General features: G+C 42.3%; 1 protein-coding gene across 1 annotated transcript in view; it reads right to left on the bottom strand.

The window, feature by feature from the left end:
* Positions 1–9,062, bottom strand: part of DPP4 (dipeptidyl peptidase 4) — a 79,848-nt gene extending 70,786 nt beyond the window's left edge. Inside the window, exons 1-2 of the mRNA XM_039253452.1 lie at positions 8,763–9,062; positions 8,145–8,232 (exon numbers count right to left, since the gene is read on the bottom strand). Coding sequence (XP_039109383.1) covers positions 8,145–8,232; positions 8,763–8,768 — 94 coding nt within the window. The 5' untranslated portion in view covers positions 8,769–9,062. The remainder of the gene's footprint in view (positions 1–8,144; positions 8,233–8,762) is intronic.
* Positions 9,063–22,501: the final 13,439 nt, after the last annotated feature.

A 22,501-nucleotide genomic window follows, 5' to 3' on the forward strand; every position in this document is an offset into this window, starting at 1 on the left:
ATTTTGCAGGTCTAATGTTTACCATGTAATTTAATACATTGCTTTTTTCATTTTCTGTGGACTGTTTCTGCTACCTTTTCACATTGTGAATTGAACAAAATCTGACAATTTGTATGGGTTTTTTAATGAAAAACTTGAGAGTAATTTTCCTCAGATGTTTCTGATCCACTCTACTGTCTCAGATTGGTATCTTAAATATTTCAAACACAATTCCTCCACCCTTAATCATTTTGGATATGAAAATAAAAGCAAGAATTGGGGTCAACATGCATTTAGAATAAAAAACACAGCATGGAAATACCCTGCTCTGCAATAAACTCAGGCGGTTAAGAGAAAAGATGAGAAGAGGGGAAGGGAGCTATACGATTAGATTCTTTGGAGCTCAGAGCTGGTCAAAGTAGTTGACATCTATTTTCTTTTGTTGGCAAATTAAATCTTTCAATGGAATTAAAAGAAAACAACGATAACATCTATGATATGCCTACATAGACACCTTGCTCCCCGCCATTTCATTCTTTTGGAATTTCCAGTTCAACTTAGGTAATACCTTTCCCCTGCCATGTGTTAAGGAAGGAGTTTCCTCCTTGTCCCAGAAAGGTGAGTCTTGATTACTCTAGCTCCAAAGAAAATCCAGAACTCAACATTCATTCCCCAAGCCAGTGATTAGTTTAGAACGAACAAGTGACTTAAATCTGGCCAAGGAGACATGAGAAAAAGTCTGCCCTGGGCTGGGGGACTCCTGGAAAAGATTTTCCTCCCTGATAGAACAGACTATGAATGAAAAACAGCATCATCTTCTGCCCTGCAAAATAACTGTGTGAGCAAATGATGTGCTTGACCCCAAGAGGACATGCTTGACAACACAAGCCAACTGTCTGAGAAGGGTGCGGCTGAAAAGACAGGAAGACGCCAGGCCTGTGAGGATGTTGTTAGACCACTGTATTAACGGACTCTAGAGCGGCCTTATTTCTACACTATGTAAGATGCTAATAATAGTACAATAGTAACACTCCATAGTTTAAACAAGTTTGGGTCGGGTACTCTGTTACTTGCAGCCAGAAACATTCTGTTTGATACAGAATCAAGGGCCATAAACCACTGAGGACTAAACTTGTAGGTGAACCATATGCCTGGGGGCCAGTCTGGTGGCTCCAGTATTAGAATGATTGTATTTAGGCCCATTAATGATTAATCCATTATGCCTGGTTGGTTTCAGTACAGATTTCCCTGGGCAGCATTTATCATTGCCCTTTTGTGCATCTATAGCACTTTGATCATTTACTAGAAGGACATTTAGCCCTTGTTACTATAGTTAATGTTTATGCTTCCTTTTATGATGTCAATTGGTTTAGGACAAGGGCCACATCTATCATTTTTATATCTCTAGTGAGTAACAAAGTGCCTGGAATGTAGAAGATTTTCCATAAATATTTCCTGAATTGGAGAATTACCATCTGTTGACAAGTATGTGTTAGGTGCACAATGTAGAAGGCCTTCCTGAGTTCTGCCTCCTGATCCCTGAAGGGGATGCAGTAGGACAAAGGAATTAGTTCAGAGGAACCACTGTAGATTAGCTCTTGTGGGAAAGATAGAGCCATGAGAGCAAGAGAAATTTTCCCACTTTGACTATGAAGACAGCCATTCAAGGAGTCATCCTTATCTCTGCTTCTTCACTTTGCTCTCCACCATACATTGTTTTACCTACAAAGTATATTCTTTTTGTTGTTGTTGTTGTTTTTTAAATCTCCAATACTACCACCTTGTCCCATCTGCCATCATCTCTCACAAATGCTTCCCCCACTCACTTCCATTATCTACTCAGGAGTCAGAGACATATTTTTAAAATGGAATTAAGATCTTCCACATTCATAAATAAAAAGAAACTCCTTTTCTGTGTCCCTCCATCTTCTCTATCACACTTAATTTTTGTCCTAGCACCATTACGGTCTGAGATTACTCATGTGCTTGCAACTACCTGCCCACCCCATGGGAGTAAAAGTCCACAGGGAGCCAGATCCCCTATACCTGCAGTAGCACCTGACATGCATAAGCATTCAATACGTGCTGGTGAGTTAACAAATCCTGCATCTGGCCATCACAGGACCTTAGCTCTGGTTTTAAATCTTATAAAAGTTTCCTGCCTGAAAATAAAAAAATAAAGGAAAACAGCAGAGGATAAAAGACATTCATGAAATTTGTGACCCTAAGCCTGAGCAGGTAGAGCTTTACAACAACTGAGGAAAATAAGAAGAGGTCTCAGCCCCACAGAGACCGTGTTAAGGCCACAGGGCCCACCAGACCAGTTCCTGAGGTACCCAGTGTGAAGTCAGGGAAGGGGAATGGGGTAGTCCCCACTTAGTACGCTTCCAGCCCCCTCTTCTTTCATATACATCCTGAGCCACCATAGTCCTCAGGACACCAGGAACAAAGTCCCTGCTGGCTTTGGCTCTGCTTGGAAATACCTCTGCTTCTTGGCCCTTAGATGCTGAAATATGTTACCCCAGCTCACGGGTCTACTTGCTTCTCCAGTGAACCAAATAATGAAGAAATGTACACTTAATGTATACAGGTAACTAAAGCAAATGCTTTATCATTGAGTTTAAAAAACTTCATAGGAAGTTACAATTTTGAAGTATAAAGCTGCAAATATAGTACATGGCCAAAAAAAAACCCAGCTGACTCAGAAGTTCTGATTTTCTGGTTTTAGTTTACCCTCAAATTGAGAGACACACCCCTTTTTAGATAGGTCATAATGGAACTATGAAGACTAAAGGTAAACATATTTACAAGATAATTGATTTACAACGATGAAAGGGAATTAGTATCAAACTATAAGGCAATGATTAATCATTCACTTACAAAAATTCCCACCAAAGCATTTCTTTAAAATAGCTACAGATGGAAATCAGCAGACCCAGGGAAGGCTAAAAGTCAAAAGGTTTGGATTTCCAAGTTCTAGTACTTACTGGATTGTTCTGGGAAGATCATATAAAATATGACATGCATTAGAAACAAAGTAAGTGTAATTGAGTGCAGGGAGCAAATCCAGACCTACTACTACTACTAAAGATACTTAATAAGACCAGTCCACAGGGTAGGATATCAGCACAAACTGGATGTCATTGTCTACAGCTTTATACAGGAATGGAGGTAACAGCAGCAGGTGCTTTTCCTCAGAACACTTGGCATCAGGGATCAGCAGCCATTAAATTACAATATAGGCATATACGTGGGAAATTGTAACTTTATGCTAATATGGCCACATTAATTTTATACTTGATCAAAACCAGCAGAATGATTTGGAGTTTAAGAGCATCAGTTCTGGAGTCATGTTGCCTGAGTGTGAACTTTAACTCCGTAGAACTCTGAGCAAGTTTCTTAACTTCTTTGGTAGCCAGCTTCTAAGATGGTCCCCAAGGATCTCTGCTTCTAGTATTCATGCCCTTGTGTAATGCCTCTCACACTGTATCAGGGCTGGTTTGTGTGAGCAATACAATACAGCAAAGTGTTGAAATATCACTTCTGAAGCAAGGTCATAAAAGGGTCTGTGACTTCCTATTTGGCTGCTCTCTTGGATCCTTCATTCTAAGGGCAGCCAGCTACCCTGACATGCCATGGGAAGGCCCACATGGTAGGAAACTGAGACGTACTTAGCCAACAGCCACATGAGTGAACTTAGAAGTAGATCTACCAGGCCCAGTCAAGCTTTCAGATACCACCTTGATCAAAATCTCATAAGAGACCTGGAGCTAGAACCTCCCAGCTAAGCCACTGCCAAATTCCTGGCCCACGGAAATTGTGAGATAACAAATGTTTGTTGTTTTAAGTATTGGGGTAATTCATTATGCAGTAATAAATAACTAGAGCACTCTAAGTAAAATTTACATTTATATAAAAATGGAGACAATAGTCTCTCAAAGGGTTGACCGAAGGATCAAATTAAAAGCATATTGAGAGCCCTCAGCCCAATACCTGGCACAGAGTGAACATGTTAGCTATTGTTACATGTTTTCATACCTTCTCTTCCATAAGCAAGGTGGTCCTGCATGTATTTATAGCCACATTTCCCATGGGCAGTAGTACTTTGTTAAGTACACTGATCTAGCTCTAATCAATGATTTTATGTTGTTTTTCTCTAGCCATCACCTGGGCAATCTTGCCTTTTTCTCTCTGATCCCCTGTAGGATGAGAGGCAAGATGTATACGAGAGAAATTTAAGGCACATACTGTGGCTAGGGAGCCACAATAGCTAGCCTGGAAAAGACCAACCCACTGACCCCATGAGCACTTGACAAAGGTTGACAACAGTTAACTGAGCTAGCTGAAGTCAATCTGAGCTTTTACAGAGCTCACTGTTTAGAAACTGTCCCCTGAAATATACAAAGCTTTCATTCAGCCTCATTTATGTGCTTTTAAACCTGGAATAGATCTTGGACTTCCTCAGGCAAACTTAATAGATATTATCTTTTCTCTGAGTATTCCTATCTCCTTCACATTTGGGTTTCCTTTTATTACTGATGGATGGGTGAGCAGTCAAATTTCCTATGCACTGAAAGAAGATACTGAGGAAATTTACTGCTAAAGCAGTGAAAAGAACAAGAACAGGTATGTTTCTCCCCATAATAAAACTCCTTAACAAAACCATGTGACAAATAGCAAGCTCAATAATAAAACTATTTGACAAATAACACACTCAATAATAAAACTATTGGATAAAGATTTCAAAAGCCCAGCCTATAATATAATGTGAAAGGGGAAATAAAGGGCTCACCAATATTGAGTCAGATTTTTTTTTTTATTACCACTAAGTCATGAGGATTTGTATACTTTCATTACGAGTAAAGTGTATTTATATATTTTACCAAGGATTCTCTGGGAAACTGAATGTTTAAATGTAATATCCTTCTATAGTAGGTTATCTGAAGGGTTTAAAACAAAATACAATCCTTTATAACACATACAGAAGGAGGTAAACTTTTAATTTTGCTTGATGAAATGCATAATTCCTGACCTCAGGGAGTTCTTATTCTTAAACACAGTAGTATTAAGCTCATGCCTCTCTCTCACTCTCTCTTTCTTCTGGGTGTGCTTAATCTGCTAAAGGCAGTGTTTCATATGGAAACACTTAACCTTCTTTTAAACCAACCTCTCAGGGGATGAACTTGGGTTTGCTCATTTCTTCCTCCTTTCTTTTGGTTGTTTATTTCTTAGCTTTCACATGATCTAATTTTTCTATCAAAACCTTCATCCCTCTCCTTCCCTCCCTTCCTTCCTGCCTCTCTTCCTTCCTTTTATTTCCATTTATCCATCTTTGCTCTCTCCCACCTCCTATCCCCTTTTTCTTCCTTATCTGTCTTTCTTTTCTTCCTTATCTGTCTGTCTTTATTTCACTTTAAACCTAGATTGACAATATGGAGAACATTTCTTGGGTGATGACTATGGATCCTTTGTAAGAATGTTGCCCTTCATGTCTGGGTGGCTTAGTCGGTTAAGCGTCCAACTTTCGCTTAGGTCATGATCTCTCGGTTCGTGGGTTCAAGCCCTGCATCGGGCTCTGTGCTGACTGCCAGCTCGGAGCCTGGAGCCTATTTCAGAGTCTGTATCTCCCTCTCTCTCTCTGACCCTCCCCTGCTCACACTGTCTCTCTCTCTCTCCTAGAAATATTTAAAAAATATATTAAAAAAAAAAAAGAATGTTGGCCTTCATTGTGACACAGCCCAGGAACGATTATTGTTGACTTAGTGAAAATGCCACATCCCTCAGCTTTCATCTCTTGCCCCTATTTTAAAGCAGGAGTTGAAACAAGATGATTTCCCTTTCCTCCTCAAATATACATACATTCTAATTAAGAAATATGAGAAGAGAACTAACTTGAGTGGGTAAGTGTAAACAAAGCACCCTACGATACCACATATCCACCCAGCTGCTCAAGAGGCATCCTTAGCCACCCTCCTCTTCCTTGTATGTTTAATCAATTACCAAAGTCTAACTGTTCACATTTCTGAGTAGCCCTATTGCCTCCAAATTCTTCTCTGTACCATCAGTCTTCTGGGACACTTCTCTGCTTCCCCTCTAGCCTTGTCCCACTCAACTCCCATTCCCACTGTCCTGCTCAACAGTCCAAGCATGCTCACAATTCTCCTGGAGCTCTTCATCATCTACAGTTTAAAATCAAACTCCTTTTGCTGCTTCCCACTCTCCTCTTCTTCTAGGAGTCCTTTTATAATCCAGTTAGAGGATGTGCTCTTATGTCTCTGTATTGACTCATAAGGCATTTATGTTTTCTGGAAAATCTTACCCCCAGAAACTGAGAGTAACTATTCAAGCTTACACACAGAAGAAACTTCTTGTGAGAAGACTTGCCGAGAAGTAATCCTTCTACTCCACAGGCAAGTTTGCTCTGCTCAAGCCTCTTTACATTATCTTATCAGATCATAATACTTAGATGGAGACACATGAATCTCTGGAGAAGTCCTCATCAAAAGACTGTTCTTGGAATATCTGTCCAAATTTCATGTGGGGAAGAGACAAGGAAATGACAAGACAGCTCCTCTTCAGTCTGCATGCCCCACCCGGCAAAACAAAATCCCCATAGTTAACCTGACCAACCTCTAGAAGGCACTTGCATGACCTAAGTCTCCTAGGCCACCTCACTGCCTATCTCAAGTGGTTTCATCAAAGTTCGCTGTTCTTTCCAAGTTTCCTTAAGGGAAATTCTGACAGTTACAGCTTTATACCCATTCTTCCAGTGATGCTCTGATGTGTTTCAGTGATGTTTCGGAGACAAATAAGCTATCCAGGGTTATTTTTTTTTTTTTTTTTTTTTTTGCATATTTGTTTCCCACTAGCTATAAACTTCTTGAGGTCAGAGATCTTTAAAAAATTTAATCCTTGTATTTGCAGCAAGTCTCACAGTGCCTGGGACATAATGTAAGCCAGGTGAATATTTGGATTGTATGGATGACCCATTCTTTTCTTACAAGACTTTGTGTGACTGGTTGTTTAAACATACAAAGTATCACTTTATGAAAACAAGAGTCAAATATAAGTGAACTGATGTCTGCCACTTAATTGTCTAAAACGGTGGTAACCAATGCTTTCTTAACTAAAAGTCATTATCAATAAAGGTCAGCACGCTCAGTTACTTAACCTTTGGGACCTCTGCCCCGGCCCTGAAATTGCCAGGCAAACATAGTCCTTGCTTGATAGCCTCATAAACTAATTCTGAGCAGTCTCCTTGAAATCTGGAGAAGACCCCTCAGTATGTGAGCACTGTCTACACATTTCCTGGTTAGATAGAGCATCCAGAGAGAATGCTTCAGTTGGCTGACTAGGAAGTGTAATACTGAAATGAAAGTAGATATTTACTTAAAGGAAAGTAAGGCCAGAAGAGAACCAAACTAGTTGCTCTCACTTGTTTGCACCTAATACCCAATGGTGTATTCCATTATATGAATGTTTTATATTAAGAACTAGAGCCAAACTTGGTCAAGAAAGTTAAAAGAAATGAAGGTGGCTTTCAGTGTAAGAATCCAGCAAACATCAACGATCCCATCCCCTTCTGAATATCATGTACACCAGATTGATGATTTACTCTGAAATACTTCTATAAGTGGTCAAACAGTTATTTCCCTGCATCTCAACTCTCTGATTAATGAATTTCCATCATCCTGGAAGGATTCCCCATGCAGTCTTTTCTCAAAACTGTATTTTGGGAGTTATATTTCTCTTTTTTTCTTTTCCTTTTATGACATCCTTATACCATTTGGGACATTTAAAACCCTGCATCTTCTCCTTTGAAGATCACAACTAGGAAGGCTTTTTTAAAAAATTTAAATCATATTAAATATTTAAATTTGAATTTAATAAAAAATTCTAAGGCTTCTTAATTTCAGCAAGTATGTAGTTATGATACATAAAATGTGGCAGCTTCAAGGCTCTCACAGCCTGAGCACTTGGAGACACCGGGAAAGGCATCCGGCCACCACCAGGGACCACTCAGCTACAACCTAGTGCACTGGTCCAACCCCTCCCCCTCACATCCCCCCCCCCCCCCCCGCAAGATTCTTAGTTCTCAGTGTGGTAAGACAGAACCCAATCCTGGTCTCCAATTGTCTTCTCTTTTTCACATGTGTCGAACTTACTGCCTTTGCTCAGCAGAACAGCGGGCACGGTGATGATGGTGACCAGCGCAGCAAGCCCCAGCAGTCCTAGGAGCACCTTCCACGGTGTCTGCAAGCCAGTCAGATCGTGTCCAGTTAGAGCGAGCCGTCTGGCCCCAGGGTGGCAGAAGCAGAGGGTCGCGGCCCGCGCTGCACCCTAGGCAGCGGGGTTTGCCAATGGGCGTGCACTGGAAAGGGGGCACCGTGGGCGGGGAGGGTTTGGAGTGCGGAGGTTGCCAAGAGCGGTTGCCCGTGAACTTTTGGCCTCTGAGCACACTAGCGTTGGCTTCTCTATGCCTCCTGCACGTCAGAAGCCAAGTGAGAGAGAAGCCAGGTGAGGGTTCGAGCGTGTGAGGTTTACGGGTGGCTCTGTGCGTCCTCCAAGGCTTGGCGCCTCGTTCTAGCAGAAACCCCGGGGGGCCCAGCGCCAGGCGGGAGCTCTGGGAGGTCCCTTCACCTGTCAGAGGGTGGCCCCGGGGCTGCCGCCGAACTGGAGCCCCCGGTCCTGTCCCGCGTGCCTCGGGGTCAATTTGGGGAGAGTGTGGTGAAGGAGCCCCTACAACGCGACCCTGGGGTTAGGGAAAGGCGCTCCTCACTCACCTTCATCGTCGGCGTGTGCCTGGAACTGAGCGGTCGGAGCAGGAGCGCAGGCAGAAGTCGGGCAAGCCGCCGAGACGCGCGTCCGTCCACTCCGCTGCTCACGGCGCGGAGTCACTCGGCGCTCCCAAGTTCGGCCCCGAGTTAAACATTAGTGAGCGCCCGGGCCGCTCGGTATAAAGGCCGCGGGCAGGCTGCGGGCGAAGGCGCGCCCGGCGCCGGGCACTGGCATCCCGGCCGGGGGGCGCCCGAGAGGCGCCTCCCCCGTGCGCCGGGCGCGGGGCGGCAGCCGGGGCGCGCAGGGCGCAGGGCCCCCGGGACGCGCGGGCGGGGTGGCGAGAGCGGCGCCGGGCGCGCCTGCGGGCCGCACCCCCCGCGCAGACGCCGGCCGCCTCAGCCGAAAGGGCGCTTGGCGCGCAGCTCCCGCGGGGTCCGCAAACTCACGGCTCATTGCTGGCAGCTGTGCTCAACCCCAGGCCTCTCTCTTTAGCTAGTGAAAGTATGTTGGGTAGTAGTGGTGTGTTTAAAACTTCTGGAAGGCCAAGGGGATCGTTGATTTGTGAATGGCGCTTGAAAGCTAAGTGTCTGAATTCACCCTCCGCAGGGAGTTTCCAGCCTGTTTTTCCGGCTTACCTTCTCATCAGTAACACGTATGTGGAACTTAACTTTTTCCCAGGAGCTTCTCTAAGCTGTGTTTATTTTGCAGGGAGGAAGCCTAGGCACAGAAAGGTTAAGTCACACGTCCAAGTCACTCAGCTAGGGTGTCTTGGAGCCTGAATTCAGAGTCCATTGTTCTTAACCATTACTTCACATGGCCTCTCATCTTTCAGTCTTACAAAGAGACCTGAGGGAGGAGATAAAGGTCAGATGTGGCTTTTCCCTTCTCCAGCTCCCTATTATGTTCTGTAGGTTGGTTCCTCCCTCCCCTCCCCTCTCCCCTCCTCCACCCCTTCCCTCCCTCCTTCCTTCTCTCATTGCCACATCTTCCCATTTATTCCGCCCACTCGTCAAATAGTTGAGCGGCTACAGGTGTATCTAGTTGCCGGAGATAGAGAAGTGGGACAAGTCAGGTGAGGTCTGTGCATTTGGCACTTTCAGTATAAAATGCTGGGGTAAACATTTGCCTTTAGAGTCTCCCTATACTTCCTCTGAGGATCTGCCCCTCCCTCTTACCCCCAACCGCCTTTAAGACCGTAGTTATGAATAAAATTAAGTTTTCATCCTTCATTGCCAGTGCTGACTTTGATTCTAAACTCGGGGATCTTTTGACCTCTTGACCGCTGGTTGCTCACGATACATACATACGCTCACCCTCACTCACCTCACTCACCTCCAGAGGCTCAAACCAAACCCTTCATATCCTCCATCAGTCTCTCCCTACCCTACCCTTCTCTGATCATCCCTGTCTTCATTAAAAGTGCTCCCATTCACCATTCACAAAACCTGAAAACTTCACTCCTCTCAGGTTTTCTTCTCCATTCGCCTACTATTTTCACCTGGCCACCAATTCCTCCCAATTCTGCCTTTAGTAGTAGTTTTCAATTCCGTCTGCTCCTCCCTTTTTGAACTGCTCAGAAGGCGAGTCAATAGAGTTACGGGAACCTGTGAGCTGGAGCTGTGAAATGAAGCAGCCATCAAGGACTACAGGGAATGGTGCCATATTGGGGGCTCAGTGTTGGCCTCTGCTTTCATCAGTTTGTACACAAAGCAATGGAGGAAGGAAGCCGCAAGTCACATTAGCCTTGGAGAGGGGAGGCAATACAGCTGAGCCCGTGCTTAGTGTCCATTCCTGCACCATGGCACTGTACATCCAGCAAGGGGAAGGTGGGGGGAGGTTGGCTGACATCCATGGGACAGATAATCGTGTTCTCTGGAGGGCATTCTGTGCGACACAAATATCTAGAAACCCTTCCTACTTCAAGATATTCTTTTCCCAAATCTCCCCTACCCCCGCTTCTTTATCACCAGTCTTTCAAGCTTGTTTATTACAAGTCCCTAAGACACCAGCTGGCCAACACATTAGCCACCACCTCTGAGTCAGTGTTGATCTTATATCAGGCCATCTCTCTTTCCATGAAAAATGGAAAAACAGCTGTAATAAAAGTTCTGTCCCTTAGGAAGATTTCTCTTCCTACCCTATTCCAGGACATCCCCGAGTGGGGCTGTGATGCATCTGCCATCCAGTTAGGACTGCTGCCGACTTCCTTTGCATAAAGCTGACCCTTCCTCTGTTGCCTGGCTATCAAGAACTCCCCACGCAACTATAGGTGTGTGTGAGGGAGAGACATGGGAGCAGTGGGGAAAGTGTTACAGAGGCTGAGTTCTCTGCTTGTGTGATTTTCTGGTCCTTTCTGGGTCATACAGGCTCTTCTACTATATCTTAGAAATACAATTTGCACTTAATTATGGGATGCTGCTCCTCTGGAAAAGATATGCTGGACCCCTAATCCCCAGTATTTCAAAAAGCGACCTTATTTGGAAATAGGGTCTTTACAGACGTTAGTCAGGTTAAAAAGAAGTCATTAGGGTGGGTGCTAATCTAATATGAGTCGTTATAAAACGGGGATTGGACACAGAGACAGACATGCACAGAAAGATGATGTAAAAAGACACAAGGAGAAGGTGACCATCTACAAGCCAAGGAGAGAACTTGGCACAGGTTCTTCCTTCACAGCCCTCAGAAGGAACCACAGTCTAAGATGGCCCCCAAAGTTTGGGGGGTATTTTATTTATATCAATAGGTAGCTAATATATTGCCAAAGAGGACATGACTTCGTTCTAAAAACCCTAGGCATAGCCTCTGTAATTCTCTTACTGGGGCTTACCAGAGGCTTTGTACAGTATCTCTGGCTGCCACAGACATGTCGAAAAGGACCGCGTCTGCTAGATCATGAAGATTGGGTATTCTGTGGGGTTTTTTCATTTGGAGAATTTGCTTCTATTACTTTCTGACTTAAGATGGCTTTATGGGAAAATGTGTTCAAGATCCTTAGAACCATATTCCCACGAAGTGGCTGGCTGTGGCTATGATGACATCTCCTTAGTGTTTTTCAAGCTTTAAACATGTGGTCGACGTGATGCTGCTGATACATGTTTATGAGGCTGGAGTTAATTGTGGAGTGGAGGGGCTAGGTAGGTAGTGGTTGCTATAATGTAAGGAAAGAAATAGCAAGGACCAATAGAACATGTCTAAGCACCCCCAAACTAAACTAGAAGGAGAAATCTAATCTGCCATAGGAGAGACCACCTATTCTCTTTTGCGTGGTAAATCACATAATCAGACAGTCCTATCTAAGAGGGCTTCCTGGAGGCATCTGGGTGGCTCAGTCAATTCAGCATCAGGTCATGATCCATGGCTGGTGAGCTTGAGCACTGCATCTGGCTCTGTGCTGAGGGTGTGGCGTCTGCTTGGGATTCTCTCTCATCCTCGCTCTCTGCCCCTCCCCCACCCAGAATAAATTTTAAAACTTTAAAGAAAAAAAGAAAGCCTTCTGATTTTGTTGTATATTGTTTTACGGATAACAATAACAAGAGTTCATGCTTGTATTGGACTGGAATGAAACATAAGTCTGTGGTTTTTTTTAATTGTGGTAAGATATATATAACACAAAATTTATCATCTTAACTATTTTTAAGTGGACAGCCATTTTTTTTAATCTAGAGTAATCCAAAGTTTATCATGTAATTTTAGTGAGTTAAGCATACAGTTTAAAATTCTTCATTTAGGACTCTCCGTTTTCTTGGCAAGGTGGTGGAATTCAACTTGACTGCTCTCATCATATAGTTTCTGGACAGGCATCTGGTTCCTGCTGCTTGAGCTACTCTTCATAGAGGAGATGTAGCATGGAATGGAATAACTCTATGGGAAATAGGATCTTCTTAGTGATAGCATGTGGGAGTCTGCTAGTATTCTGGTGATACTCCCCACGCTTTGAGAGAAGAAGGGATAGTATAGTATTTCAAACAGAAAATAAACAAACAGGGAAAAAGTTTGAAGAGTCAGAAACTGCAAGGCAAATGCAATCTAAGAGAGATGGCCGGTAATTAGCTCCATGGCTGGAAAGCATAGTTTTAGGTAGCAGTATTTATGAAGGCCCTATAGCATGTTTCTCAAAAAATTTTTTAGTCTCTACCCTCCCTCACTCCAGACCTGGTCTGCTATTTTAGATCTTTTTTTCTAACCAACCCTTTATGAAACTTGTAGACCACATATATACCGTATGTCTGTTTATGTACAATGTGTTTTCTATATATCTGTGTTTTATATATAATATATAATCTGTGATGGATATATATATATATATATTGCCCCCAAGAATCATTCCCTTGGAGCAAAATTGTCTTCACTGAGAATGCTTGCTATATATTAACACACAGTCCCAACACAAATGTGGTAATTACTCAGGATCAGCAGGATATCTTTACTTCTTTGGAGCACTGATTCCAGCATGTGGTATATATACTGAGTTCATTCTAGGAAACCTAACCTCTGAAATCTTAATGCTGTGAAACCGCATAAGCAAGTAGGTAATGGCCAGATCCTATATGACAATTGGATTCTGACTCACAGCCTCTATAACAGGCTTGGTCAGGACTTGGTCAATGACTGCCCGCTTCCCCAGCTTCTAACTTGGAGCTAACCAGAAAAAGATTAATATGCTTCCCTCTCTAATCTTGCAAGATATTCTACTTCAAGTCAGCCTGCTTCCTGTTTTCCCATGCCAATAATCTCCAATCAGAGCATACTTGAAGACCCCCTCCTTTTTTTTTTTTTTTTTTTAACCTGTAGAGCACTCCCATTGCCCTGCCTGCCTTGAGTCCAAATGCCGAGTGATGGTGGCTGACTCCCTTACTCTACTGAGTTCTGAAAACATAGCCTTTGATTGTTCTTATTTGGATGGTCTTTATTTATTTCCATAATATGGAATGAAGGTATAGCCATGGAAGACATTATATGAATGAAAAGATACTAAACATAATAATTCTCTCATTGTTTTATTGTCCAGTGTTTCAGCAGCAAGCACGTCTTATTCATTGGTGTTTGTTTCCTTCAACTACCCCAAAGGCAGTTATAATATCATTTCGCTTGTCCTTTATTAGCAACAGTGTCTTAATAATTTAAATGATGTGTCCACATGTTGTGGCCATTTGACCATAGCAGTTATAATATTCAAAGATGCTTGGAAATAGAGGCAAGTTCTAAGAAATTTAGATAAGTCAGTCAATAGGAGTCTTATAAAGAAAAATACGTGATTACTGAGTTTGTTGAATACTTATATGTTAACTTTGACTTTGCTGGGGCCCAGGGAAAAGCTCAGTGTTCAAGTGACTACTTCTTGAGGATTTCATTACAAATGTTTATCTCTTTCCAGTTAAGATTTTCTGTCATATCCACCAATGTATTAGCATTGACATGTTAGCAGACAAACTATAAAAGATTTCATAAGAAACAGTGGATTATTAATTTGATTGGAATGAATTAAACTGAGTAAAGTGGAGGATCTAATTGGCTTTATTAAACAATTCATCAATTGGGCAGCATCCCATCCAGTAGGTAGAAGGGAACTCTGAAGTTGTACATAATGGAAGGTCTTTGTAGGAAGGAGGGTGGGATAAGGAAGTTATTCACAAATGAAAGAGAGGATTATTCCAGGTAAGGAAACTTTCCTTGGGGGAAGAGAGGGGATCTTATTAGGTGAATCACCTCATTTTCCTTTTGGGGATGATGAGTCCACGTGACAGACTACCTGACTGGTGCTGACCAGAATATTCCTGATTGTCCCATGAATACTACATTTTTGGGGGAGTTTGGAACTGCAGTTAGATTAGGTATTAAGCCTGGATTTGGTGATTTGGACTATGTGGCTCCATGTTGGGTTTGTGGCATTCTTTTTCACAGAAGACTGATTCTAAATCAGGTCATGTGGTTATGAGTAACATTGCAAAGACCACCCAAAGTCTTTTAATGGAAACTCGATGATGGCCATGAATAATGAGAAAATAACTTAAGCAGAGGTTCCTCAATGGACAACTCAGGGCTCTGGCTTCTACTAGAAAGAACAAAAAAAAAAAAAAATTCTACATGGTAAATCTATTCTGTAAAATGGAATACATATTTTAAAAACGTTTTTAACTTTCTGAGTATACCTGTTTATTTACATCTAGCTTTAATCCAATCAAGGTTCATACTTACTGAAATGCTACTTTGCCAGGCAGTGTACTGGGAATATCATAGTGAACAAGTCAGACCCATCATGGAGATCAGAGTATTTACAAATGGAGTTTACATTGCTAATCCATCCAAGCTTGCTAGCAAAATCCAAGACCAAATTCCAGAGTTGACTGGGCTTTACTGGGCCTCCAAAAGCATTTTTGGGGAGGAAACCGGGGGAGGATATTAGAATTCCCAGAGGCCACATGTATGCATTGAGCTGTGGATCTGATGTTTGGAGTGTGACAGTCCCCTAGGGGCGCTTCCTTCCATTGCCCACTCAGGTCTTGCTCTCTTCTCTTTTCATGATCCCATCTATGCCAAGTGTGCCCTGGTGTAATGACTCCTCCAAACAAGTTCTCTCAGGCAAGACTCCGCCTCTCTACCCCTTTCTCCATTCTCAAACTCCATTCATTCCAATGAACAGATTTGATTGGACATGCACTTTTATTAGGGCTTTTGAGGCCAGAGCCCTTCCTGATTCTCAAAAGTTATGGCAAATGTACTCTGTGCATTGCTCTGTCACTACCCTTACCATATTATATTGAGATGACCTGTTGTCTTTCTGTCTCTTGCACCCTGCTTTGAGTGTGGCAGGCATGTTTCATTAATATTTGTATTTCCAGAAACTACAGCAGAGTTGGGCTGTAGTGAACTTAGCAATCTACTGAAACCATGAAACACAGAAACAACTGCTTCTTCCAGCCATTTGACATACCACCCAGAAGGCAGCATGGAGAAGAAGAAAGAGTGAAGGTGTTAAAGTCAGACAAGCCTGGGTCTGTCATCCAATTATTATATGCCTGTGGGTCTTTTTTTAACCTACTTCACAGAGTTGTGGAGATTTAATGAGATAATAAATGAGTAATTTCGGCTACTCCCAGAAGCTTTCCAAAATGTTGATGATTTCTCCACATATCTCTTTAGCAGGGATCTCTGCTGGATCTGAGCTCCTGGATTTCTCAGCCTGGATCCCTCAGAAGCCTATCAGAGGCAATTTAGCCCACAGCAAGTTAATTATTAATTATTGCCAGCGCTACCCACAGTCACTTTCCAGTGCCCCCGCCCCACACCAAGTGTGATCCTTCTCCATCAGGTCTCACCTCAGGGAGATATATCGCCTGCCGCATTGCCCAAGCCAGAAAGCTAAAGTCTTCCCTGACCTCTAGCCATTCCTGATGCTACCCATAAGCCTCTTTCATATCTCTGCTATCTGTCCACACCCCTCTAAGCTCAAGACCTTCATGTTAGTTCAGGCCTTCCTCTCTTCCTATCCAATTCACTGCAGCTGTCTCCTGTGACTGGCTTCTCCTCTGGCGCTTTCACCCAGTGCAGCCTCTATCACTTTCCTGTTTGCCTTTAATGGCTTCTCCTGCTGAAGGGTAAAGCTGGAGTTCCTTGTCATCATCTGATCTCCACTCTTACTGCTTCTCCCACCCTCCCCCACCTAGGCTAAGTTAGGTGCACGTCTAAGCATTGCTGCTCTCTCCTTTGCTTCCAAATTATCAAACACAATGTTTCCTCTGCCTCATACTCCACTCCCCCCATTTTTCATCAGGTTAGCTCGTACTCAATCTTATGGACTGCCTGTGAGCTCGTCTAAGTTTGCCCGCCACCCCTCTGAGTGAAGTACTTTGCCTCTGTGCTCTCTGAGAGCCTCATGCCTCACTTCTTTTTAACAAAATTCTCACTGTGTAATGTAATTACTGTTAAACTGGAAAAAAAAAAAAAAGGCTTGCCAGTTAATTTACCAGCAAAAATGGGCTTATTTGGGAATAGCAAAGAATTGCAGTTGGAGACAGGCAAACTATGGCAAAACCATAGGCAAGTCTGCAGAACAAAGGAGAGAACCGCTCTTTCATAGAGTAAGGCAGAGGTGTTGGGAGGGGTTTTATATACAAAAAGTCTATTAGCGTAAACTGGGGGGTTCGTACAGTGGCTCCTCATTGGCTGAGTTGTAATGGTCTCTCGTTGGCTGAGCTGGGGTGGGTTGGGAGCCTTTCTTCAGCTTGCTGGGATGGTAAAGTCATATCCATGTACGCACAAGGCACATCCCTTCCTATTGGGTCTGCAATTGCTGAAGAGTGGGAGAGCATGAAAGCTACCCCTGCCAGCCTTCTGACTCCATTCTAAACAAGACTTCCTTTTATTAATTTTCATATTATCTAATGTAATAATGTGTAAGGCTATGGACCCCACACTATGTACTAGACATTTTGTTAAGTTCTTTACATGTATTTAGCTCATATAGTCTTCCTAAAAATCCTATGCAGTGGGTACTGTTACCATCTCTACCCTTTAAAAAAAGTTTTTTTTTAATTTTATTTTTGAAAGAGATAGAGTATGGAGAGGGGAGGGGGAGAGGGAGAGACACAGAATCCGAAGCAGCTCCAGGCTCAGCTGTCAGCACAGAGCCGGATGCGGGGCTCAAACTCATGAACTGTGAGATCATGACCTGAGTCGAAGTTGGTTGCTCAACCGTCTGAGCCACCCACCTGCCCCATCCCTACCTTACAGATAACACACAGAAAAGGCAAACATTCCTCCCAGTATTACACAGCCAGGATTCGAACCCAAGAGTCTGACTCCAGTTCATATAATTATATCCTATGCTTTATTTTGCATCCAGTAATCTCCAAGGATTTTGCCTATGTTGTTCACTGATGTGCTCGCAGGGCCTAGAATAAATTCTGGCATGTAATAGCTGCTCATAATGTGTTTACAGACACACTGAATGAATAAATGCTAATTCATTTGTGTCCTTCCCTTCTGAAGGGCCAAGGACTAGGTTTTATTCTGTGTATTCCTAGCAGCTGGCCTGGTACCTAGCACATAATAAAATTGTCAAGCTTGCCTCTCTGCATAGGTTCATTGCCACTCTGAGTTCCAAGATCCTATTTTGCTACTGTGCTTTTTTGAGACCCTGCATCCACCCTACCACGCCGTAACGCGCTTTGCTGCGTGTCAGTTTTCAGTGTGGATAAAAAAAATCTGGTCAGCTGCTGCTTGACAGCTGGAAAAACAGAGCTGCCCTGAAGCCAAACAATTTTGTGCCTCAGATAAATAGGGAGGAGAGCCTCCCGCCTCATGTGGGTATGTGGGCAGAGGGCTGAATCATCGAGTTCTTTGAGTTCCTTGGAAAAAGATAACTCAAAGGAATATTACACAACATGGAGAAATGAGGAGACTAAGCAGAGACATGAAAATGACTAAAATGTTGAAAAATACAAACTATAAGGCTAAAAATAGTTGTGAAAGGAAAAAGCTATGGGTCAATATTCCAGTCCCCTGAAGGTCTGTGCATGAACGGGTTCCAGTCTCAAGGATGTTGAACAGATGTTCACAGGAGGAAAGGAATGTGAGTGTAATAATCTTAAACTGAGACAGCAGGGAGAAGACAACTTATCTAGGGAAAAGGCAGCCTGGGCTTCAGCAACTGTATTGTTATGAAACAAAATCCTCGAGTGGCACATGACCTGGGCAGAGGCAAAGGGTTGCACAAGCAATGGAGATATTTCCTGGATAGTAGGTACATTTGGGCAATTTTCTTTTTCCAGAGATTTAAAGTCCCAATAGATCTTTAAAATACATTGCAGAATCTCTCTAGAAACTTTGAAAACTTTGGGTAGGGTGGGGGTAGAGGACGGGTTAGAATTTTGCAGTCATGCAAACAAACATTCTTTGTTCCAATCTCTGGCTTCTTTGGTAGCTAACACTGGACAGACGCACGTTGGTATAGCAGAGAAAGTGTAGGCGGGCTGGCTACTCAGGCTCTGCTCTTTGTCTTTTCCGAGCAGTGCTTTACAAGCAGTATTTAAAGATTCAAGAGGTGTGGCAAGTAAGTAAAACACTTCTAAAGAGCACGGGGTAGTCTCCACAAACGGGAGTGGAGTTCTCATTAGTATTATTTTCCCTAGCACTATTTAATCTTCCTGCTAGGACTACTGAGGTATTGCCCCACCGTGACAAAGGTTAAGGCAGAGCTCAAGGCAGAGGGACTTCTGATTAGAAAGAAGGGTCTGAACTGGTTTCCCAGATGGAGTCACTGGCTTCCACTACTCATGAGGAGTATCACGTTTGGCACTTTGTCCTGAAGGCAGTTGCTTGGGCTCCTGGGAAGGGAGACGCTACGGAAATGGATAGTCATGACTAAACGCCCCAAGGAAGGAGGACTACTGTGTACTGAGATGTATTCTTGAACTCTTTCATGTCAGTTCATCTTTTCTGCCCATGAATGTACACTCTTCATGGGCAAGTACCAGATCTTCAAATTCCTATTTATAACCTTTCTTTTTTTTTTTTTTTTTCCCACAGGGTTTTCAGGAACTAAGAATGCACGTATGGACAGAACAAATGCAAAAATTCAAGATACTTATATTGCTAAACACAAGTAGAATTTTATATAAATGTAATTCATAAAAGGTATAAATGGCAAGGATTTCTTTCTACACAATGATTTTGTGCAACTCCTGATATGCTATCTCTAGTGGCAAAACATGACAGCCCTCAGGCCTACAGAGACCTCCGCCTGACAGCTCTAAGCTGCTTCCTGGATCTCAGAGGCTCAGTCTAGAATGCAACGTGCCTCATCTCTGCCTCGAATGTCCTGCTGTCCTCTCTAGGCCAGACAGCTGCTTTGAGAGAGGAATGACCAAGGCATTCTCACTTTGGAGGGGAACAGGTTTTCCAATTAAAGTCCGCGGATCTTCCTGTTTTCCCAAGAAGAGCCTCTGTTTTTTCCTATACTCTATTGAAAGCATAGCTGGTAGACAGTCTTCACTAACTATCCTCCCTATTGTTTTGAAAAGCAATGCTTAGTAAGTAGGTCACTTATGTTTAGAAATTTCCCTTTGAAGTTCTATTAGAGCAGAGAATTTACTAAAATACAAACAACTCTTTATTATTTTAGTGAAAAATCATAAACTTAACTCAAATATACATAGGATCAGATTTCTGGACCTCTTTTCTACCCAGTCTTCCCTGGGAAGTTAAGGCTTATGTGTGGATGAAGTACTTTTAACTAGTGGTTAAAGGAATACATGTCAATAAATGTTATTTCTCTTAGGCATTCACTTAATGATTGGGCAGCCATTGCTAATTCTTCCTGCTAATGCAAAGGGATAAGAAAACAGGTATGTAAAGATCAGATCTGAACCATGAAGTAATCCTGATCCTTGACTACTTTTAATTTACAGCATGACAATTTAATATGCTACAACCTAATGTGGTTAAGATTTATTCATAAAATAATACATTCCATAGTGTAGCAAATATAAAATTGATATTGGAATAGTAACAGATTGCTATTAAGAAAAAGTTAAGTTCAAACGTTGTTTCAAGTACTGCTGTAAAATGGAAACAAGATACCATGTTCCATATATAATAGACCAGTACTTGGTGAAAGAAGACACAATTATTTTATTTTGAGCCTAGTAATTAAATACCAGTCTTATAACATAAAAATATATTAATTTACTATCAACTGTAATGTCAATACATTTTATGAAATAACTCTTTACTGTGTTCTTTGAGTCAGAGGTGAACTGTGTGGAGGAGATGAAGTAAATCTTTATCTCACTGAAGAGTATGTATTTCAGTAAGAAATGTTTTACATTTTTTAACTGCTCTATATGAATAAATAGTGCTCACACAAAATTAATAAAAAATGATCAGTAAAATTTTAATTTACCATTATAATGAGAATTCCAATAAACATTTTTGGGTTGAAAAAATTCTAATTAATGTCCAAACATAACGCCTCTCCATTATATTTTTGTCCCAGTATACAGAATATGGTACTAATTCACAGCTTGAAATTATGAAAAAGAGTTAATGCTCTACTTCAGTTTGTGTGTATCTAATAGACAGTCTTAATAAAGAAGCTAATGAGTATCAGATAGCACGGTGCAGAGTAAACAGAAGGAGGAATCTAACAGGCTCACTAATCACGGAGCAAATCTTTTCTTGTGGAAAGCCAGAAAATGCAAACTCATAGAATGGCTGCATCTTGACTAGAGGAAAAGAATGCCTTCTCTCCTATTAATTCCAAGAAGTTAGATTAGGACTAATCCCATTAAAGATAAATGCCTTAAAATACTTGAGTACTTTATTATCTGAGATTTTCTCTTTGGATGCTGCAATTTAAGATTTTTAAAGGAAGAGTTATACTTTAGCGCTCATGAGAAGTCCTTTTTTTAAAATTTATTTTTAATTCAAGTATGATTAATACACAATGTTATGTCAGTTTCAGGTGTACCATGTAATGATTCCACAAGTCTATACTTTTCCAGTGCTCATCAAGTTAAGTATACTCTTAATCCCCTTAATTTATCTTCCCCTCCACCTTTTCCCCTGGCAACCACCAGTTTATTCTCTATATTCAAGAGTCCATATTTTTGTTTGTCTCTTTTTTTCTTTGTTTGCTCGTTTGCTTTGTTTCTTAAATTCCACATATGAGTGAAATCATGTGGTATTTGTTTTTCTCTGACTGCCTTCCTCCACTTAGCATTATAGTCTCTAGGTCCATCCATGTTGTTTCAAATAGTGAGATCTCATTCTTTTTATGGCTGAGTAATATTCCATAGAAGTCTCCATTTGCATGTATCGGTTTATAGTTTTTCCCGTGAAATTCTATGTGATGAGATTTGACCTGCATTAATTGTTTTAGTGCTGTCTCTCAGTATTCTTGAGAAACTTAACAAAGCTCGTGGACAGCCCCCGTGTGCTCTTCCTCCCTCCCATCAGTCTCTAGACTCAGCTCTCCCACCTCCCAGTCCCCAGAACCACGCCTTAGTGCCAGCAACCACCACCTCTCCTAGCGGCTTTCTGACATCTAGTGCCCTCCTTGCTCCTTGCTCTCCTTACTCCTCTGTTGGGTCTCTGTACTCTGCTCAGAGAGATTGTCCTCAAATGTGAGTGTGGTCCTATTGTTTCCAATCCTTTGAGCGTTGTCTGTAAATTCCTTTGCAATATCTCCGTTCGTTCCCACCATTCCTGCCACCTTCTCCGTGTGACCTTGTTCTTGGTGCCAGGCCTTTTCTCAGCATCCTCTTCCAGGACCTCTCTCTCCAGCAGCATTCCTGGTGTCCTGGACTCAGACAAACCCTGATTGTGTGCTAAGTCTTTGCTTGGAGGCTGCTTCCTCCAAGTCACCTTGCCAGATCCTGAAAAGCTGAATTTGTAGAGCACCTCCACCTTTCTCTCCCTGAGTTACCATAGTCTCTTTGTTTCTCTAAAACACTCTATAGTATCCAAGCTCCTCAAGGACAGGGCCTTTTGTTTGTCTTGTTTACCATTGTATTCTCAGCCTAGCACAGAGCTTGGTTCAGGGTAGACCCTGAATGAATGCTCATTGAATGCATGAATACAGGCAGATAGACAGACAGACAGACAGACATATACACAATGCTGCTTTGGGCAGAGTTCCTAGCCTTTAAAAGCTTATAGTCTATTTTATTTTCTGTGCACTGGAAGACTCTGTGGGATAATAAAAAGAACAAACTTTAAAAAAATTTCTTTTTAATGTTTTATT

The sequence above is a fragment of the Hyaena hyaena genome, unplaced genomic scaffold (genome assembly GCF_003009895.1).
Source record: "Hyaena hyaena isolate Hyena2069 unplaced genomic scaffold, ASM300989v1 scaffold_450, whole genome shotgun sequence".
Taxonomy (NCBI): Eukaryota; Metazoa; Chordata; class Mammalia; order Carnivora; family Hyaenidae; genus Hyaena; species Hyaena hyaena.